This window comes from Argentina anserina, chromosome 5 (genome assembly GCF_933775445.1).
Source record: "Argentina anserina chromosome 5, drPotAnse1.1, whole genome shotgun sequence".
Lineage (NCBI taxonomy): Eukaryota > Viridiplantae > Streptophyta > Magnoliopsida > Rosales > Rosaceae > Argentina > Argentina anserina.
Genome location: NC_065876.1, coordinates 6,135,722 through 6,162,243, shown reverse-complemented (window position 1 = coordinate 6,162,243; position 26,522 = coordinate 6,135,722). Strand labels below are relative to the sequence as shown.

The 26,522-nt window shown below is 37.4% G+C and overlaps 3 protein-coding genes across 4 annotated transcripts; 1 reads left to right on the top strand and 2 right to left on the bottom strand.

The window, feature by feature from the left end:
* The first annotated feature begins 2,080 nt into the window (after nucleotides 1-2,080).
* On the top strand, nucleotides 2,081-6,202 carry LOC126794070 (1-deoxy-D-xylulose 5-phosphate reductoisomerase, chloroplastic). The gene is made up of 12 exons (XM_050520716.1): nucleotides 2,081-2,302; nucleotides 2,602-2,783; nucleotides 2,909-2,995; nucleotides 3,217-3,342; nucleotides 3,427-3,489; nucleotides 3,665-3,814; nucleotides 4,043-4,110; nucleotides 4,651-4,762; nucleotides 4,854-4,958; nucleotides 5,095-5,216; nucleotides 5,517-5,663; nucleotides 5,828-6,202. The coding sequence occupies exons 1-12, from the start codon at nucleotides 2,215-2,217 to the stop codon at nucleotides 5,997-5,999; spliced, it is 1,422 nt and encodes a 473-aa protein (XP_050376673.1). The 5' UTR covers nucleotides 2,081-2,214; the 3' UTR covers nucleotides 6,000-6,202.
* A 3,918-nt stretch (nucleotides 6,203-10,120) lies between these two features.
* Nucleotides 10,121-11,331, bottom strand: LOC126794872 (uncharacterized). The gene has a single exon (XM_050521665.1). The coding sequence runs from the start codon at nucleotides 11,215-11,217 to the stop codon at nucleotides 10,306-10,308; it is 912 nt and encodes a 303-aa protein (XP_050377622.1). The 5' UTR covers nucleotides 11,218-11,331; the 3' UTR covers nucleotides 10,121-10,305.
* A 4,835-nt stretch (nucleotides 11,332-16,166) lies between these two features.
* LOC126794298 (probable inactive poly [ADP-ribose] polymerase SRO5) lies at nucleotides 16,167-19,136 on the bottom strand. Of its 2 annotated transcripts, none has more exons than XM_050520973.1 (5): nucleotides 18,018-19,136; nucleotides 17,439-17,683; nucleotides 17,203-17,339; nucleotides 16,999-17,094; nucleotides 16,167-16,531 (listed from the first exon to the last, which is right to left on the bottom strand). In XM_050520973.1, exons 1-5 carry the CDS (start codon nucleotides 18,569-18,571, stop codon nucleotides 16,442-16,444), a joined length of 1,122 nt encoding a protein of 373 aa, XP_050376930.1. In that variant the 5' UTR covers nucleotides 18,572-19,136; the 3' UTR covers nucleotides 16,167-16,441. The 2 variants fall into 2 exon arrangements, with proteins under 2 accessions (XP_050376930.1, XP_050376929.1); XM_050520972.1 differs by having other exon boundaries at nucleotides 16,167-16,517.
* Between the last annotated feature and the right edge of the window lie 7,386 nt (nucleotides 19,137-26,522).

The window sequence follows — 26,522 nt, the reverse complement described above, 5'->3', positions numbered from 1 at the left end:
TTGGTGTTTTCTTTTGGTAATGGGTTGGTGGAGTTCAAGCAAGGATTATCTTTGGTACGAGTTTAAATCGCATCAAAATGCAATATATGCCCCCTTGAGCAACTTGGCAAGCCATCTGAACCTTTTAATCAGCGGCTTAATTCCAATCTTATTCTCCAACTTCGCTCATTACTTGGACGAATCCAAGGGCAATTTCCTTGTCCTTGTACCTAGGGGTGGCAATGGTATAGAAAACCATTCGAACCAATTTGTATACCAACCGTACCAAATATGTTGGTATAACAAATATTTGGTACATGGTATATGGTACAGTATACCGTACCAATATTAAAAATACGGTAGGTAGGTGGTATAGATTTTCCATATACCATGGTATATCGTACCTACCAACTTATATTATATTAAATTATTTAATTAAAATATATATATATATATATATCTTTAAATTTCAATTGTAGAATTATTGAAAAATAAATCCAAACCATATATATCTACTAACCTTAATCTAATCTCTCTGAGTTTCTTTCTCAAGTACACTATTTTTCTCGTCTTCAATTTCTTTATTTAATTATGAATGAATCGATTCAATCGAATTCCCAAGTACAAATGCTTAGACCTATCAGTAGCACCATCACTGCTTACAACATGTCAACATTTATCGCATTTAAACCTATCATTTATTTTTTCAATTGTTTTGAGAATTCATAAGTACTTTAACAGTTTGACTATTTGGACTTTGACTTTCTATTTATGACTTTTTATTTGGTAATTTGGTTGAAGTTATATAAGACTTTGGAATTATATTTTTATTTCACTTATTTATTATTATTTATTTGGGTTGGGCCTTAAAATTTTTGGGCCTTAAATATGTTGGTACAAGCCCATTACCAACCGTACCAACCGAGTACCAACCGTACCACTTAATTGGTATACCAACGTTATTGGTTGGTATAAATTGTGGATTTTTCATACCAAATATATATTGGTTGGTATATGGTATTGGAAAATTAAGACTGGTATACCAACCAATCCAGCCCTACTTGTACCATTGCATTACTAAGTATCTTCTAATAATTGGGTTGGATAATGACCACCATGGTATAATAAGATATACTGTTTGGTCTTTAGCATGGCAAATTAGCAATATATAGCAGTCCTGAGTTGTTTAGTGTTTTCCAAGGATCGTCGTTGCATGCAAATCAAGCCAAATTCTTGAGGTTAGGTATCTGTATGAAACCTTTGTCAATTAGATACTCTCCAGTCAACCAACTGAAAAGGAATGCATATGTGAAAACAATGAGTGGGTTAAAACAGCATCCAAGTGCCTCAAATATAGTCATCATTCGGAACCTTGTTTTAATTCCTTCACATTATTGAGATCAATTTGTTTGGTTTTGGTAATGCAAGCAATGAATTCGAAGAATCACAAGTTTTCGACTCAGAATAACCATCAATACCGTATTATTTCAAACATATAAAGAGGGAAGCTTTACACCATTCCTTTTGTTTTGGTTTAAATGAGCCGTCGTTTACAAACTCATTTCTAATGAATCATAACAAATTCAACGAAAATTTGGATGCAGTATGAGGGAATCAAATGGAGGGAGACTTCTTTAGTTCTTACAGTTAGTCACCTGCCGTAACTCTCTGCACTAACCCCATTAGGCATCTATTGATTTAATCCATCAGAAATCAACTTTCTTTTTTTCAGAATGAGGTGGTAAGCAATCTATCAATTTAAAGCTACCCTTTTCAATCTCTAGTACTCTGGTGGTGAATAGTTGAGTCTATTATACAAGGTTAATATATAGTTACAAGCCATGCACACTTTTATTGGATCTGGGGATCCATCCCATTCCTGTGTAGTATATGAGGTATTAATTTTTGTTTTTAATTTTTTCAAAATGGTTTTGATATTGAAAAATACAAGACTGACAGTTACACAGGAGCATCAAGTTTTAGCCACAAGAGGTTTGATTCCCTTGTCGTCCTTATTCGATGGTCTAATGCACCTTCCATGTTTGATTATTTATACCAAAACTGTTAAAACCCATCACTATTTTACCATAAAGCTCCTCAATACCATGACCACACAAAAATTGGCTTAAAAGGGTCCAACTTCTTCATCTCTCTTTCTCATTCTCTCTGAAAGCCTTGTTTGGTTTTGTTTGTACTTTGGATTGTAAAAGGTTTTGAGTTTTGAGTTTGGGAGGGATGGCTCTGAATCTGTTGTCTCCAGCTGAGATTAAAGCTATCTCTTTCTTGGATTCCACCAAGTCCACTCACTTGTCTAAGCTTCCAGGTTTCACTTCCCATCTTCTCCGTTTTTTTAGCTTTTCCAAAAGTTCATGCTGACATTACTGTTCAGTTGGGTCACTGGGATTCCATGCTTTCTGTGTTTGTAAAAAGATGTTATCTTGTACTTTTAGTGTGTAATTGAGGTTTCTAGTGGTAAAGTTGCATGTAAAAACGTTTGGAAATTTTGCTTGTATTGAAGCTCTGTATGATTATATGCTTGTTTTATATATATAATTTAGCTGCTTATCTAATGTGAAATGAGAAATGAGAAATGATAGTGTTGTACTCAATTGTTGGACATAGGCGGGTTTGCTTTGAGGAGGAAAGATTGCAGAACAGTGATTGGAAGAAGTAGAATTCAGTGTTCAGCACAAGCACCACCTCCAGCTTGGCCGGGAAGTGCTTTTCCGGAGCCTGGTCGGAGGGCTTGGGATGGTCCAAAGCCCATTTCTATTGTTGGATCTACTGGTTCCATTGGAACCCAGGTATGGCAAACATCCACCTTCTCTTTTAATAGTCATTTGTGAGACTAAAGTAACGTGTAAGGAACTGGACACATTCTGGAAATTGCATCAGTTGATAATAATCACAATCTCTCATGTTTCTACAGACATTGGACATAGTTTCAGAGAACCCGGATAAATTCCAAGTTGTGGCCCTGGCTGCTGGCTCAAATGTGACTCTTCTTGTGGATCAGGTAATCTATCAGATGGATAAGATTTCGTTGAACTTGAAAATTTTATTTCTTCCATCTTACAAATCTGTTTTGGAATTTGAGTGGCAAAACGTGACTTGATTCTCTTAATAACTCACTGTTTAATCATCCATCACTCCCGCATTTAATACTTGTTTTGAGCTTGGAATTGAGATATGTGACCATTTTGGCTTGGTGCTGAAAGTCCTATTTGTATTGCACAGGTTAAGAGGTTCAAACCCAAACTAGTTGCAGTAAGAAATGAATCATTAGTTGATGAACTTAAAGAGGCTCTATCTGGTTTAGAAGACAAGCCTGAGATCATTCCTGGGGAGCAAGGAGTCATTGAGGTGGCCCCACCATCTGTTTTCCACTGCTAATTGAATTTGAATCTAATCATCTACATGGAGTTGCTAATTGTTATCTTTTCTCAGGTTGCTAGGCACCCAGATGCGGTCACAGTAGTTACAGGAATTGTTGGTTGTGCAGGACTGAAGGTAATTGAGTTTTCATGTTTTTAGTTGGTGTTCATTGAAGTCTTGTATACAGGGAATATTAACTGAAATACAGGACAAGGTTGATGAAACAGCAGTTGGCTGATTATTTTGAATGAATTATGTGAAAATTATTCACTAGCGGGCTGAGAGTTGTCCTTTTGTCTGTCAAATCTAGCCTACAGTGGCTGCAATAGAAGCTGGGAAAGACATAGCTTTAGCCAATAAGGAGACTCTGATTGCTGGAGGCCCATTTGTTCTTCCTCTTGCTCACAAGCATCATGTGAAAATTCTTCCTGCTGATTCAGAACATTCTGCAATTTTCCAGGTATGGAAACATCCATATTAAATGCCAACTCTTATCTAATAAGTTATGCTGTGATGTTGGTATATGCATTGTATACGCTACTTCTTGTTGCTAGTGCTTAAAGCACTTTTGAAGTACTTCATAGTTGATACACCTTATTTTATTTCTTGCCTAATCATTCCTTTATTCATGCGTCATATATCCTCTCCTGTGTATACTAATGAAGGTCATGGATACTTAATTCTTCAGTGTATCCAAGGCTTGCCAGAAGGTGCACTTCGGCGTATCATTTTGACAGCTTCTGGTGGGGCTTTCAGGTGAGGATTAATATAAAGTCCAAACTAAAAGCTTCTGAACTGAAGACAAGGATCTCCATCCTTACGCAAAATAGGAAGAAATTGTTGAAAATAGCAGTAATGTATCATTTCCCTAATTTGTAAGGGCATATGTTGAGAAGATTGTTGTTTGCCAAATGTGTGCATTTCGCTTCAATTCTTAAATTAGAATTCCTGCATGGTTACTTATTTTCTTGCAACCCACTTTCGAAAACTAAAAGCCATTCCCCCCCCCCCTGTACACACTACTAGAGAAAGAAACAGCAGTTTTAATATATTAGCTTATCAAAAAACTCTAATTGTTCATAACATATATGTATTTTTTTTTATGCATACACATTGTAATGCTAACATCTCACTTAATTATTGAGGACTCTCACCTATAGTTTCAATTATGAATGAAAACCCAATATTTCTCAGTTGATGTCTTTAATTGAAAATTTTGGGATGGTTGTGTCTCTCTCTTTATAGACATATTATATTGTTATCAGGATCTTAACAATCGCTCGTTATTACTCACAGGGATTGGCCTGTTGAAAAACTCAAAGAAGTTAAAGTTGCAGATGCTCTGAAACATCCTAACTGGAGTATGGGAAAAAAGATAACTGTTGATTCAGCTACCCTTTTCAATAAGGTTGCCTATTTTCTCTTATTTCTATTTGATGTACCACCACCAAAGAAAAAATGAACAATTTGCAGTTGCTTATATGTTTTAATTTTGACAGGGGCTAGAAGTCATTGAAGCCCATTACTTGTATGGAGCTGATTATGATGATATCGAGATTGTGATTCATCCACAATCCATCATACATTCAATGATTGAAACACAGGTTGAACAATCTGTTTTGGACTTGGTTTCCTTGTTTTAAATGCCAACTGGTCTGTAGTTTGTGTACTGCAAACTCATAAAAGTTTGGAATATGAAATTTTAAAGGTGTTTTCTCTTTTGCCAATAATTATTTCCAGGATTCATCTGTTCTAGCACAGTTGGGGTGGCCTGATATGCGCTTGCCAATCCTCTACACCATGTCATGGCCGGAGAGAATCTATTGCTCTGAAGTAACCTGGCCCCGTCTTGATCTTTGCAAGTAATGAACCTTTTCTTATTTAACTTTCATGTTTGCACCTTTCCTTTTTTTGTGGTCACAAGGCATGAGCCATCTTGAAGGAATAAGCATACATTTCTTACAGTAGAGCTGTATAAATATGTTGAAGCTTCTGATGCTTTGTGGCTATCCATACATCTATACTAATAGTAAACATCATATCTAATAGTAGGCTATCTATACACCTATACATCTTATCTATCTTGCCTTTCCTGTTAAATCCATTAAACCTCTATATCCCACTACATTAATAAGTAATAACATTGCCTTCTTTTGATGCAGGCTTGGTTCATTAACCTTTAAAGCTCCTGACAACGTAAAATACCCATCCATGGATCTTGCCTATGCTGCCGGACGGGCTGGTGGCACTATGACCGGAGTTCTTAGTGCAGCAAATGAAAAGGCTGTTGAGATGTTTATCGATGAAAAGTATGTGCTATTTCATCATCTTTTTTTTCTTTTTGAAATATGTTTAAAGTCGAACTTTACCATCAAATTATGTTCATCTGGAATAGTGATCTGTAAATCTTTGCTAGTATGCACCTTCTTATCATGTAAATCGTCAGCTAATCAAAACTTTGCTTCGTTTTCAGGATTAGTTATCTAGATATATTCAAGGTTGTTGAGCTAACATGTGCCAAGCACAGGGAAGAACTAGTGGCCTCGCCTTCTCTTGAGGAAATTATACATTACGATCTATGGGCACGAGATTATGCTGCTAATTTGCAAAGCTCTACAAGTTCTTCAACCCCTGTATTCGCATGAGTGGTAGCTTCCCCTCGTCAATCCAAGTTATAGCTGTGCTAGGCATTAAGAATTGGCCGGCATATGATAATCTCTGGTAGACTCGGCGTAGATGGGGTTGCATATGTATGAATACTTTGGCCATTAAAAGTGTCCTATAATGGACAGTAGATTTCAAAACACAGAATCAAGAAAATCAATGAAAAAAAGAAAGAAAGGAGAATCAGATTTCTAGTGGAATTACCTCTTTCACTCTTTGTTTGATTATTTGTTCTCAATCTTTGGTTAACTTTCTGTTGAACCAGGAGTTTCAGGCAGTCATGCATGCATATAGCCTGTGAAGGGATTATTGCATATGCAAGATTATAAATGGTGTGGACTAAGCTTAGTTATAAATAGAAGGTTGGATTTGGTCTGGTTGGTCTGGGGTTTCAACCCATCAAAACATGAAGAGGCTCATATGACTTTTCCTGGTATATTTGGGTCCTGAAAAGTGAAGACTAACCGCCCTATCCCCCTCTTCTCCATGATTTTCAATTTGGTTTATAAATTTCATACTGCCGTTACTGCACCCTTGTTTTTCTTGTACTTGTACACGAAACTCGGACATGGGATTGTCAAACAAGATTGGCATGGCTTTTGAGATTTGACAATATAATTTTGCTCATCCACAAGGTGTTCTTGGCCCAGATACATGTATCTTTCACGAGGAGGTAGCTAGATTACCGGAAAATTTCCAATTAACTTCAGCAGAGACATATTTAGCGATTGAAGGCCAGCATATATCTAGTTCACTTTCAAGGGGTTATCTGTGCAAATATGAGAATCAGACAGAACATAAACCGTTCATTCTAATCTATCCGTATAGTGTGTACAAGTAGCTGTGCAACTCAATCTACCAAAAATGTAAACGACTCGATGAACCTAAATAATGAATGGAGGATACAATATAAGAGAAGTCATTTGGGACTAGAATGCTAGCAATCAGACAATTAGTTCCACAAAACACGGACGTATTGCCAAAAATTACTTGTTTCAATGTCTCATGTATCCATCATTCTGTCTGGTTTATATCTAGGATGGTGTAACTCATTCTTCCACTGCTGGATTAGATCTGATATAAACATCATCATAATCATTAATTCATTTTCGAAATAACTACGTTAGAACTTCTTGGATTTTAAGTAGTTCTAATTTCTAATCACTTGCATACACATACATACAGGTGATGATATAGGAGATTTAGATAGATTGTTAACATTAACAGACAGTAATGTTCTGCAGAATGCAAAATAATCCCATCTTTGATCTGCAAGCATCTAATTCTGCCATTACTTTTTGACAGGAAAGCAAATAAGATCTTTTGCCGTAGCTTTTGGCCATCGTATGCAGCAGGAGCTAGCCTTTGAGTCTGATAGCTACATTCCTTCTTGTGTTACAAGTTATGTGGGTGGTGATTGAGATTGCAGATTGGGACTAGTTATAAGTGAGGATGATAATAATGTTGGCATGGAAAAAAAAATGAATCTAGCTGGTCTGCCATTTTAAGTGAGAAAAATTATAAGTGGGTTCTTTTCTGTGAAGAGAGAACATGGACAGGCCATCTATTCATTATGGAATCCTACCCACTCAACAAATATACAATACATATCTCCAATCAAAATAGAGACAGCTACCATATTACTCTTCATTACAATCATACATGCATGTCAACCAATGTACCACTTTGGAGTTTGGACAAGCCTTTTCATTTGTGTGTGAGCAAAGTTTGTTGCAAGCCATTATATAGGTGAAACTTGCAAGTTGCTTAACTGATTTGACACAATGCCCCAAACAAGGAGACCCATGCCACTGTGATCATAGGGAAACCATCTATTCATATGAGTCCTACTGGTGTGTGTAAAAGATAACAGTCATCATATAATGTTGTAACATAGTAAATAGCATCAAGCAATTCATTTTACTCTACTCTTAATTACAATTAAACTTTGAGTAAAGGGCGTCATCAAACAAACTATATGGATGCTAACAATGTTCACGGCAATACATAGAGGACGACATCTTGTATCATTTAACAAACTAGACGACCCGAAGCACTCACAATCCAACAATTAATGAACAATCCTAAATCTTAAGTTTGTTAGTATTGAGAAAACTTAAACCTTAACTTGAGTGAATTTGGTCATTTGGAGATGTAGTAGAACTGGGAGCTTGAAATAGCAAGGCTAGCTAGAAAATAAGATTCTTCTATTCAGAGTTTCAATGTGGATTTGGTTGAGAACCCAAGAAATATATCAAATTGAGTTATCCTGATAGGAGTGTTTTTTACAGCCTTTGTTATGTAAGCTCCAAAAGAAGCAAAAAGATACAAGGAGGATGTGATATGATTAACAGTAGTATTAGACACGCACCAAGAAACAGAACCAGATACCTCAACACAATGTTATGCTTCTGATCTAAGTCCTTTGCTCAGTTCATTTCTTTATGAGAGAATGTAAGGGACAAGCTAACTGATTAAGCCTACCTAAATCCAATCATTAACCAATTATCTTCTTTTGTTTCTTTATGTTCAGAAGATGTCAAATCCTACTTAAATCACTAATCCTTTTCACGACCTTTTTCTAATTCGATTACCGAAATCTGGAGATATATTAGAACACTATCAGTACTGCTACTACTTAATCATTTGACATAACCTCTCATTGTCTCTCTTCAAGAAAGAAATGAAGGAATCTGCTATATACAATTTCCGATGTCTTAAGAGAACTGGAGCTCGGGTAGCTTTTGCAGTGGGATTGTCTCTGGGAAAGAAAAGAGATTGACAAGGCAACGAATTTGCAGGTGATGAAGATTCAAGACCAGGACTAATACTTTTACTTTGATTGCTTTTTTGCCTAATATGTGGAATTCAGAGTCATCCAATTCCTCTTTTGCGTTCTTTCCTTCTGTGTTATCGGCTTTTTAATCATAGGGGACCCTGTTCAGAACTTTAAACAAAGAGCTACCTCTGTATTATTAAAGGTTTCCTTTCATTATGAGAATATAATGAAGAAGATCGATGACATATCCTTTGAAGAAGTATCATAGAACGGAGTTTGTATGTCTATTGTACAAAGATTATCATAAGATGAGACATTGATCTTACGCGAAATTTTACTTTTCTCGGATTCTTCATATGAACTGAATATAAAATGAGTAAGAAAAACACGAGACGGTGTAAAAATTTGTATCAAGTTTGCAGGTAATGCTATGAAATGAACTTTGTTCATGATAAAGATTTGACAACTGTGTCACTATATAAATCAAACTCATAAGAGACACTTCATTATCAGCTTTCATTATCTTCCCCTAGTTGGTTTACAATAAGATGATCATAGTCAAAACTAATATCATATCTAGTTTGGGAATGAAAATTCAAGTTGTGAGGCATTGTATAGTTTCTTAGTGGATAGTCTCTTTATCCTTTTAAACTTTGATATTGACTTTGTAACTTAGATTTGCATTCCATCCATATAATCATTCTTATAAATTTTTGAATATTTCAAATGCAACAACCCTTCTTTCATTCTCTTTTCTTGCAGACACCCTTCACTAGGTACAAGCTAATCAATTTGGCGATTTGCAATTAAATTCTTCTTTCATGATCTATTTTAAAAACTAAATGAAGTAACATGCCTCTAAAGCTAGCATTCCACCTAGTTTATTCAAATATGCATGTTGGGTTCACACTCCATGCTACCAATTCCTATTGATCAATTACTACAATAGTCAATAGGCTTCATAAGATCATTGACCTACTAATAAACATTATCATCCTCATTCTAATTGTTTCTCAGGAGAGGACTATAATCAATTTTCTTTCGTGTAATCTTATAAAGTGAATTGATCACATCCCATCAAAACTAGAAGGAGAAAGAGACGAGTGTATGTATACGGCTCTAGTTTTCCCACCTTCTCCTTTCATGTGTTTCTTTACAGCTTCAATTAGTCATATGCATCATCCTCATCACCCAATAAAGTTTTAACATACACAAATAAGAGAGGTAATAGCTTTAATCCTTGAAAGGCAACAAAAACGCTTCAACGCGTGATATGATAGATCATAAAGAGAACAAAAAAAGAAGTAGAAATAGAAATAATATGACATATCTCCACTTAAAATTTACACAAAATGAAGAAACCAATTCTTATGAGCTGATTACACCCGAAACTACTCACTAATTGAAAAACTGTGCTCAAAATCCCCTAATGAAATCATAATTGAAATTTCAGAAAGCCCCAAAAATAAAATAAAAATAAAAATTAGTCATACATGCATTGTTCTTGTTCAGAATGGATGCAAATTCCTGCTAAGCCCATTGACATTAGAGAAAAACCCTAGCAGGTCCTGCTTGTTGGGTAAATACGACCGTCGTTTATCCCCATCCGCCACTCCTTTACCGCTCCTCACTTTCCGGGCGACGATGACGTTACCGCTCTCCTTCTCCGCAATCTTCGCTGTGGGGGCAAAAAAGACGTAAGTATCCTTTGCGCCGTCGCTACTGCTCCGAGAAAGAAGGTCCCTGAACTTCCACCTCTTCGACGACCCGGTCGAGCCGCTCTTATCGCAACCCCCGCCCCCGCCGCTTCCTCCTCCGCCTTTCCCGGACGACCCCGACTTGGGAGGGGCCCACACGCAGTAAGTGCCGGGTGGAAGGTTCTCGAGGTCGTCGGCCTCGGAAGACGAGCACGACGCGGCGTTCTCGCGCTCCTCCTCGATCATCAGCCTTCCTAGCGGCAGACGACGCGGCTTCGTAACCGCCGCCGGAGATTTCTCCGAGTCTTTATCCACTGCTTCCACGTCATCAACCTGTAGAAGCAAGCTCTGGTCGAAGACCGGGTATACCGACCTGATCTGGCCGTTGTAGAAGACCTCCTCCGCCGCTATCGGCGACGTCGGCGCCTCTCTGCATACAAAAGCAAACTCAAACTCTTCCTCCTCCTCCTCCTCATCATTATGATCTCCCTTATCCGCCTCCATGGCGTCATCGTGACGAGCTTCTTGCTCTATCCGCGGCGGTGAGAATTGGCCGTGGTTGTTGTTGTTGTCGTCGTAGACATCGTCAAGGTCCTCCAGACCAGCCTCGTCGAGTTCCTGACGAAACTCGCTGACGACTCTTGCGGCGATCTGAGCGAGGCGGTTGGAGGAGGAGTAGGCGTTGAAACTAGGAGAGTGCGAGATTAACATACTCGTCTGCATTATGCTGGAAGAAGAAGAAGATGTAAAATTGAGAGAGAGAGAGAGAGAGAGAGAGAGAGAGAGAGAGAGAGAGAGAGAGAGAGATGGCGAGGAAATGACACGAAGTGTACGTGGGGCTTTTTGGCTCCCCTCACTATGGATTTAGGGGATGCTATTTATAATGAAAATATTAAATTGCTCTCCAATATGAGAAAGAATAGTGCGAGTGGTTGTGGAATTTGCCCTCCAATTTAATGAATTAAAATCTTGGCCAAAAGAATAAGATAATTGGCTTTCAAATTTTGTATAGTACGCGCTTTCTACGGTGAGTGATGCGCGCGCCAAATCAACCTCCCGTTTTATGCAATTTTCCGTTACGGGAACATATTATTTCAAAGAAGTAATTATATTCATTATATCCAGCCGCCTATGTGGTCTTATGACGTATATATGTACAACCTTCGCTAGTCGCAAAAGATCTAAATTCAAGTGCACAACTTATGTGCTTCTCCTTTGAGATCCTAATCAGTAAGCGAGGGATTCAAGAATTTTTACATCAATATATGGAAACTGAAAACATTTTCAATATTTTTTTCGATCATGAAATGTTTCCAATTGCATAATTACTAGATACGGCCAATGTGTAAACCTTTGAGCAGCAAAGGGCGGTGGTTAGCTGGGATACGTTTGATCACCATGGCATGTGTGAAATTAAGGAAACCCTTTTTATGTTCTTTCTAAAGATCAGAAGAAAAATAATGGGACTAATTGACATGTGTTAACCGGACGGACCTCCCACTCATCTGAGTTATAACTAGCTAGCTGCCGCGAAAGAGGTTGTTGCTAATTTGGCACAGCTGAGAAAACAACGTTCAATTTGCTGGCCGGTTTTTTTTGTTGAAGCCGAAAGTTTTCTACGTACGTATGAATGTACGATTCGTATACTTAACTTTGTATTTTATTTGACAATCTCTCACAATATTATGTGCAGCTATAGCCAATAATTTTATAATTATTTATAGATCCTGGTTAATTGTATTAATTTAGTATCTGTACGTATGTGAACATACAAAGAGAATATATGAGGGCGACGACTGTGGTCCTTAATCATAGAGCTAATTTTGATTAAGCAATATTTAGCGGTCGGCTTGACTTCTATGACCCCAATTAGGGTTGATACTTGATACTTGCTTGTGGTACTATTACTACTTCTTCTAGACCACGAAAGAAAGTGATTTCTGGAAATTCTGCAGATGGCGAAACGTAATATAAGACAAGCTATAAAATAAGGAACAATATCCGGCCCTAAATTTTACCTAACATGTTATTATATTACAAGCAAGATATGTTTGATGATGATTTAATAGGGCTAGGCTAGATAGAATGAATGTTAATTCCCTTGAACTCCAGCCGGACCACCTTTGCCTTTGATGTTTTAATTTCCTACCATTAATGTAATAATCTGGCATAACATGGCTGGAGCCTGGATCTCATTAGTTACTCTGAAATTATAGATCTTCTCAAATATAATTTCTTGCTTAAGGCCAATATTCTTTATGCCAACACGTCATTACAAATGGCATGAATCGCACATTTAAGTTGTATGAGTTATATTCATGCTTAATGCATGCATTTTCTTGCTGCCTACTTTGCCTGAATGGCTGAATCGACCGCCCTTCAACTAATTAGTACATATCTCTATGCAATTTCTCGCATGTAATTCAAATGTAAATGCTGTCCAGATATTGCACGATGATATTCTCTGTATTACTGTATCTGATTCACTGTTGGGGTTATATAGTCAGGTAATAAATAACGACCTCAAGCATAATAGTACGCAGTGCAGAATTGCAGATGCATGCACAGATTTACAACACCTAGCAAACCTTTGGGAGCAAGTAACGTACGATTCTCCAATAGCAATTATATGATTCTATGAACAGCTAACCAATTAAGCTAGCGTGATAGAGTAAGTAAAGCTTCGCCTATCTTTCTATATTTGCGTTTTAATGAATTAGCCATACCCCAATAATAATTAGCTGTATGGTTGGGTTGGGTTGTCCTAGCTAGAGATGTATAATTCTGGTTGCACCTAGTCATAATTATAAATTCTTGAGCAAGCTATTTATGTATAAATGCAACTGATCGAATCATTACTATACGTGCCATCTAGTTTTCTCTTCATAGTTCATACTCTATATATACTAAAAAATGAACATTAAACCTAGAAAATGTTGTGGCTCATAATTTATCATACTTACAGTAATCCATCAATCAACCTGGTTGTTTTCGGAGAACTTTTACTTCCGAAACTCACCATGTATTAACTTCGTTTTCTTCATGCAATGAAATATTAAAGTGAAGAGAAAAAAAACTTACATGGTTTCCAAATTCTTTTTCAAGACATTCAACGGTTGGTACTGATGTTCCATCATATCCTATTCGACGTCAATCTCTTTGTGGAGTTCTAATAAGTCAATGAAATGACCTTTGTATTGCTTTCATTCTAGAACTTATAATTATCCTAGAGATCGATGGACACAGGTAATGGCTAAGCAGGGACCCTTGTTACCAAAACGAGTTGTCGTTTTCTACTATTTATATACAATTTGTACCGACAACTTTGAAATATGGGACAAATGATAAAGAAAATGAGGTTAATCTACTATACATTTCATAGATGTTATACATTTTATATTCGACGGTTGACAACATATATTATTTTTCTAACCTCACTCACAAATTAATATCGACCGTTGTATATAAAATGTATAACATGTATCAATATATACTAAAAATTTGCAAGAAAATGGGCAAAACTGGTAAATATTTTTGGAGTTGGTTACATTCAGTGTGATATTCATGAAATATTTGAACCTTCTTACTTCATCTTTTTAATTTGGCTCTTGGCAAAACGTAGTCAAAGTCAACATCATTATCTCTCATTCGCTCTCTCTTAATTGTTATTACTGAATTATTAATCACTTTGTAAACCAGTTATTTTCTAATCTCCTCAACCCCGGGGAAATCAAACCAATCAAGAAGATTTACTGGTCCTACGGTCTTACCGCACCAAAGAAATGAGTAGTTTAAATTAAAATTGAAGTTCTCACGGTAAGTTGTCCATTCACTTGTCGCTTATCTTTAATTTAGCTAAATAATCGTAGAAGAAATAATAAAGGATAGTTGGAGGAGGGAAGATCTCAATGACTAAGATGAAGATACATTTCTCACAAAGTGTGTCCAAAGAATGATCGCCAATCATTTGTTACCAATCAATTACTTCGAGAGGCTCCTATTTTGAACTAAATCATCATGTTACTCGGGCCCAAAATGTTCTCAGCGACACGATTCCATCCGAGTTCGACAAATGCCAAAAGCCCAAGAATTGTTATGAACATCATTCTAGCTCTATTTGCTCACTCTAAAAATCCAGATACGAACTTACGGATAACCCAAAACAAAGTTCATAACTTCATATATATGCGATAACAAGGACACAAAGTTCATGTTTTCCTGCTAAAAGTAGGACATGATTCCCGGCCCTCAGAACCCTCTGAAAGTCAGATGAACCGAATTTTGCAGATAAAACCCTCTCAAGGATCAAAATGAATCATTAGTTTGTAAGGTCCAAGATGAGGGAATCATTAGCTTCCGCTTTGGTGGTAGCTCTCGGTTATGGATTCTGACATTGAAATGACAAGTAAATTAGTTGGACATCCAGAGATCAAGCAGTTAAATCTCGCGAACAGGTAACAGTTCATCTTCAGGATTGCTGGCCCAACAGATTGGACAAGAACGAACAATATAGTCATACTTAAAAACACGAAGCGATGGGACTGCTTTTCTTGTTAGGAGCTATCTTAGTGGTGGAATGGCATAAGTGTTGGGTAATGCGAAAGAATAAACTGTAAAATAAAAATTAAAATAACTTATAATCATAAGCGGAAAATAAAAATGATAGTGAACATCGGAATTTAACGTGTTTCGGTAAAGTGCATACGTCCATGGGTATCAACACTAAAAAACCTCCACTATACGAAAAAATATTACATTGAGAGACACTATTTCAAGACTCACAGTTGAAGGAATACATTCTCACACACTTTATTTTGCTACATACACAAAACTTTATACTTGGAGTTCTCTCTATCTCTCACTCTTTGATCACACAAGATGATATCTCCCTTATTGTTCTCCCTATATTTATTGCACTATTTCTCATGTCTTTATATAGTCAAACATCTTTGTGCAATTCATGCATTTGCATGTAATATGCATGGAAGGAAAATCTTCTTTTCATGCTCAATATTGGCATGCCCATCAATGCATTTTTTTTTGTCAAATAAATCAGCCACCTACCATCCTGAGGTTGTAGTTTTGTTTTTACCTTCAACAAATGATGCTTCAAGTTTCAACAAAATCAGCTTCATCAATTAATGGGTCACCAAATCAATAGTTGTTCTTGATTTACTCATGTGAACATCACATAGTTTTTTCACCTCCATTAAAGAGTGACTGACCCTATCAAAAAGGCCGAAAAGCTTACAACAACGGTGGTTCGACTTCTATGTCTCGGTCCAGAAGTTGATATTAGAACAGGAGCTGAAAAATATGAGACCTTAATGGAGGTCACGTCCAGTTTTCATGTTATCAGGAACGATGCACTAGCAACAGGACACAAGTGTCAAGTCCCGTCCGATTTCTGTTTAGTTGTATTTCTCTTTGTATTTCCAGGATCTGTAGAGTTATAAGAGTACAAGCTTAAGCTCGGTATTTCTATCTCGGTATTTGTTGAATAAGTTGAATCCAAAATAGTAGTAATCATCCGTGCTTGGACCTTAGAATCACCATTCTGGAAAACAATTCAAATTCAACAAGGCAGCAGATGCTCTTTCTATGGTGTCAAAACATTTGAAATGAGTTCAAAGCTATATATGATCTATATATAGAGAATATTTGAAAGAAACAACGGAAGATGGAATATGATTAATGAAAACAACACATCCTGATCAACTATTTATGGTGGAGACACCATTTCAATGTTTCAACCAGTACAACAACTGTGTGATTAAAAGAAACTACACCAGATAAACTGATAAAACACTACAACTTTGAAGTGTTGGAACCCCTCCCTTGTGGTTAATTAGAATATATGTCAAACTCGATCCACCACCGTACGTATTACCCTCGACTTACAAATTAGCACTCTGTTTTAAGTTTACTCCAAAAAGCATAGGTCCATCTACACCGCCTCCACTACTTTGGTACTCAATCGCGTTCCTGCTTCTGTCTTGAGAAACCTCTTGCAATTTGAGTTGCTGCATTGAAAGATCTGCAATGAGATATGATTCCGTACAAATTTGCATAAAGAACTGAAGGGCAGAATGCAAGATGCTTGTCGACTAATGGAAGCTTAATAATTAAGCACTACTTCTTCAATTGGGAATATGCAAAAAAACCCAAGTAAAAAGGGGCATCGAGAATAATAAAAAACTCAACACCATCAAGAAGGCAGCTTCCACGTACTGGCTAAGAAACCATACTTATTTTTTGGATAATTAATACTGGCAGCATATTATTGATGAAGTCTACTTTTCCCTCTCAAGCCTTATGAGGCAAGGCAAGTACATGAGAATAATTGGCCAGGCTCCAATCTTGGAGAAAACGTTTGAGGTGAGGCAAATCACATCAAACTAATAAGTATCTTATATCTGGTTAGCTCCAATTCACAAAGTAGCAAGTGATGCTAAAACAGCAGACGAAACATTTTATAGTATTAACAAGCCGTCAATTATATACCTTTGTTCTGAAAGATTTGATGATTGTAGCCAGCAACTCGTCTCCTGCTATTCGTCTAATCCTCTGTATTAGTTCACTCCTTGAGATCTTATTATCCTACAACAACAACAACAAAAAGATAAGCAAAATGAGCACGATGATCCATTGTAATATAATAAAAAGAGTAGATACAAATGAAATGTGAATTGGGGATCAAGTATCTACCCTATGAGCCTTATGATACTTGATGATCAAGGCAATGCTAGGCTGAGGCAAGAACTTCGAAAGTACACCAATTAGAGTAGGAATTGGCATCCAGGGAGACGTTGGTTTTCGAATTGGAAGCTGAGTCTTCAAGAACTCTAAAACCCATGAAAACAAACAAACAATTAGAACACGTACAGGTTATGAACTCAAACACGCCAAATTAACAAATCCACAAATGTGAATGATTTGTGTACCTTTCAAGCAAGCAGGAGCTCTAAAGCTGATAACATACTCCGGCAAGATATGAGTGTTCATGTGAGTACTCCAAACTATATACTTCTTGGGAGCTAAAAGCCTATCCACACCCGAATCAAACTCCTGTGAACTGGGATGATACTGTTCTGAATTACCCGGCAGCACAACCTCCGGCTTCCCCAAAATCACCCGGCAGAGCAAAAGATGCCGCAGACCATCTTCATCAGCACTCAAGCTATTCAAACTAGAAACAACAAGCAAAACTATGTCAGCGCAACGTTGTATAATTCTCCGAGCAATTCAAAGTTAATGTATTATACATCATTATATGTTATTTATCTTACATCTCATGATTCACAACTGATATTATTTTTCTAATTTTACTCATAAAACAATAATTTTACTCATAAAACAATATTAACCGTCAGATATGAAATGTATAGATTTCCAGCAATTCACAATAAGACTAAAAAACTAAAAGCAACACGAGTTCAACTTTAACACCAAGAAAACAGAACAAGTCAAAATTGCACGCACACATTCAAACTGTTCAAACCCAAGAAATGTGACACACTCACCATTCCAAAGGAGAATCATCAGGAGCAAGATAGACACCTCTACCAAAATCACCACCAATCTTCTGACAGTGACCAAATCCATGCCCAATGATCTTCGAAACCTCGTCTTTCGAACTCGGCGCATACCAGCCGTACTTGACATTGGCGTTGCCGCCACACTTGTCCTCCACAGCTTTCAAGTACACCCGAAACGCGTTGAGCCGGGCTTGACCCGTAAAGCCCGAATGAGAGTTTCTATTAATCGCCGAAACAGAGACGTGCGCTCCAAGCAACCCCAAACTCGCAAGAAACCTTTTCTTGATGAGGTCGTACACTCTGTCCCCTTCTCCAAGTTTCACCAACGCCGCCTCCAATCCCTGCCGGCGTCCATCACCGCTGCTGACGCTGCTTTCGCAGTCAGAGACGGACGACTCTTGATCCGAGGATGAGGTATACGTGGTGCCGGAATCAGAAGAGTGATCGGAAAGCTCGCAATCGTTGGTCGGCGGAGGCGACGCCGTGAAGCCATCGGCGAAAACAGAGCATAAAGAACGTCGAAAACCGCTGTATTCCATTGTAAAACGCTAAATGTATTGGGATTTACAAACCCAAATCGAAGAGAAACTTGGGGAATTAAAAAAGAAGAAAAGAACTAAGTATGATCGATTTCGTGGAAGCTACGAAACAGAATGATAGGAACTAATGTAAAACGAAGAGTGAAAGTGAACAAAGAGATATGAAAGATGAGAGTACGTAAGGGATTGGAAGAAGAGTCGGCAAATATTAGAGAAGGGCGAAACCGGCTATGTGAGGCTATACATTTCTAGACGGTTGTAGAAGAAAGTGGGTGTAGAGAGAAGCCTAGAGCGAGTTACAAGGATTTACGGGAGAAGGGGGTGGTATCATGCAAGAAGAAACTTGTACGGATTGACATGAGTATTGGGTGATGATATATATAAACTGGGGGAAAAGTAAAGATTGAATTTGTATATTGTGGTGTGTTCTATATATGTGTGTGTGTGTTTTATACGAAGGAAACCTGTTTCTTGGAGAAGAGGGACTTCCAAAAAGAAGAAGAAGAAGAAGAAGAAGTAAAAACCAGAAAAACTAACGGAACACCGCCTCTGTATTTGGTCGGTTTTTTCCGCGCTATTGGTTTTGCGGGGGATCCCATGGCTTCATATAAAACCCAATCCCACGGTATTTCATGTGTCATGATCATTTACCATATTGCCCTCTTAATTATTATTATTTTATATAGAGCTAGTGACTCACTGACAAGGTCGGCGTGGGATAGGGACGAAGGGCTTCTCAGACCTTCATTGGTTAAGTGGTTCCCCAGATTTTTTGTTTAGGGTGATGAATATGGTAGACATCTTAATCTGTGTCTTGAAGTAATGAAAAGTTTTTGTTTTTGGTGTTTAGTTTAGGGTTTGGGAGGTTCATAGAGGCACGTAATTTGATTAGGCTAACACATCGAAGTCGTGGCTAAATTGATCGCGGTTTTCTGCATATGTGTGACAGAGCAGATAAGAATTGGGTCAACTATGGATGGTCAAGTGGGTTTGGTTCTGGCTCACCGGGGGTTGAGTTGGCTAGACGAGGAAGACAATGATGAAGATTGAATTGCATATAAAAATAAGAGAGGGCAAGATGGCCTTTGGGTTCAGACAAACTGGTGAGAGAGAGAGAGAGAGAGAGAGTATATGAGACTATGTGCTAGCTCTGGGGGTTCAGTGGTTTATTACTAGAAGGGGTAATTGAGCCAGAACTGCAGTAAGCTAGCTTGGCATTATTGGTTGAGTGGGAGGGGGGACCTTGGTTAGGTAAAAGCATGGTGGCTTAGCTATGGCTATTGGTAACAAGATGCTATTCTTCCACCATTTTGTGACCACCCAAATTGTTTGGTGTGTGTTTGATGCTATACTCGAGGTCTCAAACCTAGGGAACTTGTGCTCTCCAATTATCGGTTTATTCGTTTTCTAAATTCATTTTGATACCAAGCTTTGAAAATGTAATTATTTCAACACATTTTTAAAAATATAATTCGAGTTGTAGTCTGTCATCTTGAGCTATATTTTTTTAGTTTGATCCGATCACATATATAAAAAGCATTTAGAGAAATTGTTTTCATGAAATTACAATTGTAAACCCATAAATTAGTATATGATGCAAATCTGTTAGTAATATCTACCCGATCATAAATTTACCAAAGAATAATTATATTCTATAATAGTAATTTGGGCATTTAAATAAAAGGAGCAAGACGTAATTTAACTCCAAATATCATTGCATAGCATACCCGCAACGTAATTTAAGTCTGTGCGCGTATGTATGTGGTCAACAAACTGTGGGCTGTTGCACAAGTGCCTTGGGGAGAAAGACAAATTATTTTTCATCTTACAGAACTATAGAAAAACGAGTTGCATCAAAACAGTCCATTTTAACCCAAAACAAGTAACTGAATTTTGATCCGTCCAATAATTTGAAAATTTCCAACGTCATTGTTACCAGAATAAAAATTGAAGCAGATAATAATTTCATCATAAGGCAAGTAACAAAATTTATGTATTGTCTTGGCCTCTACGTTTTGAGGTCTATGTTTTTTTTTTGGTACAGACTTTTTTAGGTTTATGTTATGAACGTGAAGCCTATATTTATGTGTTTTAATCAATAACAACGGGTGTCTATGAGTAGCACGATCTTAATAACTTCCTCCATTTGCATCATAGTTGCTTTCTTGTGAATGAGGAAAAGCCTAACCGACAAGTAGGTTGATGCGACTCTATTTTGTTGGTACAAGTTGATCTGACCCTTGTGTGAAGGGGTTTAGGGTTTTTGATAGAAGTATACATTTTATATATGTTTATGGCAAGAAGATGTGACAATGCATTGTGTGAATAATTAGTCACTTAGGAGAAAATACGTTTTTAATGTGTAGTTTATGAGAAATTGTATTTTCCAATTATTTCAATGAATATATATGTATCAAGTATTTAGAACTTTATCTTTGGATAACTTTATCTCATTTTTCTAATTCGTCAAATATTAAGATGTATTCACTATGAGCCGGTTGAGCCCTATTAATAATAAGTCAATTTTTTTAACGTGCCGATGTAGCGATGTATGTGAGGCGCGTTAAACTATATTCATATGTTATTCGCAATAGTTAAAGAATATATAAGGTATTCATCCGATCCAGATACATGTCATGTAGGCGACTTTACCGGAAACACAAAAGGAGGTTGCTCTATACTTGACTACTTGAGGTACCATTAAATAGTTTTTTTTTTTTTAAAGTTCAAATGTATTTGGGCTCGGGATGAAGCCCATTTTATGAGGGTCGGCAGTTACGTGCAGCAACAATGAAATATAGAGGGGACATGTCAGGAGTTGGCCCAATACGTTGTTCGTACTTCGTACCCAAGAGCTTTGCTCAGTATAAACCTAGTTAATTATCAGCCAATATGAGCGTGTGACAAGAAATCTTCGAAAAACCTGAGGCTCTCGACATTTATAAAGAAGAATGGGTTTATGTTTGAACAGATAAAAAGTTCGAAAGGAATTTTCACCTCGTAAAAACCTTGGATTGTATATGCTCATAATAAGTTGATCATCGAACAACTTGTCGTTGAAAAACAAAACAAGGATATACAGTTTTCATGGTATATGGATCAACATCCAGATTATAGCAGAACTCAGGTATTCTTATATTGGTATGGAGCTACTCATTGGGATTTTATTCAGGTACTACTGCATGCATGCTTGCTTGTCGTTAGAATCATTAGATTTGCTCGAAGATAATAGTACAAATTTTCCAATCGCGTAATGTATTGTGTACATCAATCGATCACTCAATATAATGTCTCAATCCGATGAAAGCTATATGCCTACATATACATGATCCTGATGATGTATGCAGTATGTATAGATGTATGTAAATCACTAATTAATTTATTTAACTAGCTAATTAGGCCTATTTGATTGGACTTGCTGATTAAGGTCGAAAAGGCCATAAAGCATGATGCATGTAAGAGGGACGTACGGTCGGCATGTATAGACAATAATACAAAGAGATACGTACACACATATATAGCTACAGAACAAAAGGAGTTGAGCATGCAGTAAGGTCCAGACAGATAAATACGTCGGGGGCTTAAGATCTTGTCCACCGACCCATGTTCGGATTCTTCTTCGTCAGTTTTGTTGTTTGTTTAACAATCTATTTCCTGCGTGGCTGCGCCGCAGGCACAGTTGGAAGTGTCGCGCATGCGATTAAGACTCTGACCTTGGTGTTCTTTTGTAGCAGACTACTGCATTACACCATTTCATCTTGACCGAGATGATACATTGGCGGTATTGGTTATTACATTATAAAAGGCAAGCATGGATGTTGACGAAGGAATTCTGAGTTCAAACTTCATCACCAAGCTAAGGAATCATGCATGAAGAAGCTAACACTACCGGAGTTATTATATACTCATCATAGTCATCGAATTCAATATGTATATATATAGGGGCGATCAAGAGTGGATGTTCGCACAACCCTTAAAGTGCGGACGTCTATGCGTTTTCAGCCGCTTGGCGCCGATGGCGGCGATTTTTTACCGGATGAACAACAACCATCAATATAAAACTTATTCTCCATGGTGGAGTCGCAACAAAACCAGTTTGTAGCTAACTCGATTGAGCTTGAAGTTTCTGCCATTATAGTTGCCCAAACCTTTGATTCTTGATCTTCTTTTATTTTCATGGAAATGCATACCAACATGCCATTGTTGTTCATCCGGCAAGAGAATCTCCGCCATCGGTGCCGAGTGGTTGAAAACGCAGAGACGTCTGTGTTTTAAGGGTTGTGCGGACATATATATATATATATATATATATATATATATATATATATATATATATTTTTTCTAATATATACATTCACAATACTTTTAAATTTAGCTGATCAGCATCTTATATACATTCTCAATATGTATGCCTGATTTTGAGAAAATGAACTCTCGACAGGTTGACACTACAAAAGTCTAATTACGTGCCTTTGCTATGATGCAATAGTATATAATTGAAGGAAAACCAATAATTTACTAGGTGCTTACTACGTACATTTTACTGATTTAAGTTTACATGCAGATCACACGCATCATCGATCAAATAAATCCCACACTTAACCAAAATATACATAAAAATATACATAGAAGATTTACCATTTACATTAATTACATATCTTTGCTGAGGATACTTGGAACACTCGATACTAAAAAATGCCAGATCGAAAACCAAGAAGATCGTGCACTGAAATCTAGAAAACTTTTCCAATCAATTATAGGAACGGTGTTTAATTTTATGGTCCCAAAACCAAGTTGGGGGTTCTGGCATCGAATACATTATGCATCATTAGCTTACATGTGCCCTAAAAGACTTGGGGATCGACAGAACTCATACTAGTGACCCATCGCCTCTTGGCTCAAAAGAACCTGATTGACTGCACCGATAACGAGGTTATGCTATGCTAGCTCGACCATCATGATCAAGAGGACCACCCCAATGTGATCAAATGCTAGAAATGGTTGAGAAACTATTTGGTATTTGGTATAGACGTATAGTATAGTAGTATGGGAATGAAATTTGAATTTGAACTCAATCTTGAACCGTGTTTAAGGAGACACCAACATTCCATTTCATGATTGACATTCTTTGGTTTGAAATAAAAGAAGAGGTATAAAGATGTTAAGAGAATTTAAGAATCAACTTTGTGATGATAATCAAGTGTAGTGTCCTTTCCAAACCCTTTATTTAGATTGTAATTTGTAAGAGAAAAGAAAGGATCGGAGATCGACAAAGCAATATGTGCATAAAGAAGAGATAAGATTATGGATTTAAGGGGGTAGGTTTTGGAGAAGCTTGAAGCTCAAGATTAACATGCCGACGTACTTGTATATGTTAAATTGATGACACAAAAGTGACCTGTCTCTCTAGCTATGGTTCTTTCTTTATCGACTATTCAACATGTAGATAGTGCATGGCATGTGGAAAATCCAGAACAAGATTTATGAACCCCGGAGAAGAAAAGAAATGCAGAATAATATGTAGTATATTTTCTGTAGATCCTACTTGTACGCGCTACTTATAATTTATAATCAACAATGCTTGATAATTATCTCCTGCACTTTACAACGTGTTCCATGAAGATCACAGAGCCAGACACATAGAATTTGGAAGCGGAACAGTAACTGATAAGTTTCTTTGTTTTATAATTTATATATTTGCTTGTGAATGAAGGTTATACTTGACACAAAATTCTGAGAACTTCTTATTACACGTGAAACTTGGTTGATTGCATTTTGTGATTGAACTTTGATTCATCTATGAGTGAAATTACAGATACACGAAAAGATAGTCTCTACGTGGTCAGGGCCGGCCCTGAGAATTTGGGCGCTACATGCGAAATGAAAAAATGGGGTCTCCTTACAAAAAATGTAGGTACAATTTTTTCTTCTAATGATTGAAATAAGCTGCAAAACATAATAGTTTATTGAAGTTATAGTTACTATACCCAATGCTTTTGTAACCATAATGATGGTGGTGGGAGAAAAATAAATTTTTACTCAAAGTAATTACCGAATTGATGATGAACCGGATAAAAAAAGATGACAACTAAGAAATAAGGATGATTCATATGATCACACAAAGACACAATCGGCAAATCATTGATCAATCAACAACACACATACCATAAATTAAGAAAAACCATAAACATATTTGACTCAAAAAAATTGAAATTTGCAGATATGATCACTTACCCACACGTTGAATTGGAATTGACATTGTTCTCTCTATTTCCCAAATTTGTTGGAAACTAAATCTAACCTTCTACTTCGTTACATCAACAAGAACACAGTTCTTTTTACGTTTATAAATCCCAAAATTTATCTCTCTATTTCACCTATATATAAATAATAATGTCATTTAAACAGACCTGTTTTTCTTTCGGGGCCTCCTGGGTTAGGGGCTCTAGGTAGCCGCCTGATGGGGCAAGCCCAGGGCTGGGCCTGTTCGTGGTCCTTGATTGCTCAAAATTTAGCAAATGATTACTTACTTTGAAAACCCCGCATGCAAGGTCCTCACAAAGTAATGAAAGTTTCTTTGGCTTCTTTGGTTTACAAAGAAAATTAAAGGAACAAAACGATCAATAAATGAAGTCCTTGATCGAGAACCCTGTTAAACATTAGAGAAGGATTGAATCGATTGATCGATGTTCTGGTCTCAATATTGAGACGATAATAGAAAATAAACCCTAAATGGTCTTGAATGAAATTAAAAGGAAATGATTACTATGAATAACTGAATAACATGCAGATCAGATCGATAGAGCTAGCTAGCCGGATATATAGATTCATTGTTCGGTGTACGGTGAAAATAACGTGGGAACAACCAAACAACACAAGTCGCTTTATTCTCTCTGTACTTTGGACCCCCTCGCGATTTCGAGTGTCTTCTTCACGCTGCCAACCTCGAGCTTCCTAATGGCTAGCAAGCCAAGATGGAGCATCCTCGATCTAGTGATTTCACAATGATGTGATCGATGAGAGCTAGCTATATTCCCGCCAAGCTTTTCATTTGAGTAATTGAATTTACCATCAACTCAAGTAAATGAAGGAATCCTATTATATAGACCCTTGCATTCTCAATAATATGATTTAATTTTTGAAGTATATGTACTATCTATTTTGAGCAATTTTAGTAACATCTTACTGGAAAAATGGAACGATAGATGGACAAGTTCTTTTAGGTGGATCCGAGTAAGGAACTCTTTGGAAATACAAACAAACTGTGAACGAATACAATGAGCAGAGTAAAACCTAATACTATCGATCAAGTGCCGAAGAGCCCTAGCTAGAAGAGGGTAATGTCACGTGACTAACGGGTGGGGTGGGGTGGGGTGGGGCGGGAGGAGGGGGAATCTATCCCTTGCTTGTAGGAGGAGGAAAACGTTGAGGTCCTACTGGTTTAATTTGGACCCGCAATTTGGAGTGCTCTTTCGGTATGCTAGCAATCTTTATCGAGGACCCAAATATTCTCTTATCCCTCTCTTTCACTCTCCTAGCTTCTGTCACCGTGTCACTATATTTGGTGTGACGATCATGCCGTGTTGTATGACGTCTGCACTATCAGCATCGACGGCCCGTTTTGTCCCATCCCAACAACCCTGACGTCCATCACCGCCGTTTGTTTCAACCAGCAGGAGTGTTAGCTAGTCAAGCTGAGCTCAGATGTGGGGCCTGTGTTGAGCCTTGTGCAGACACGGTGGGGGCTCACTCCTTCTGCTACCGACGGTGTTTACACCCTAAACCTTGAAACAGCGAGCTGAGCTTAGCAGAGCATAAGAGAGCTAGCGCGCGCGCGCACACACACACACACACTCTCTCTCTCTCTCTCTCTCTCTCTCCCCACTGCCTTTATCTTCCCTTCTTATAGCTCCCCCAGTCCAACCCCCCACTCACACATCATTCTCTCATC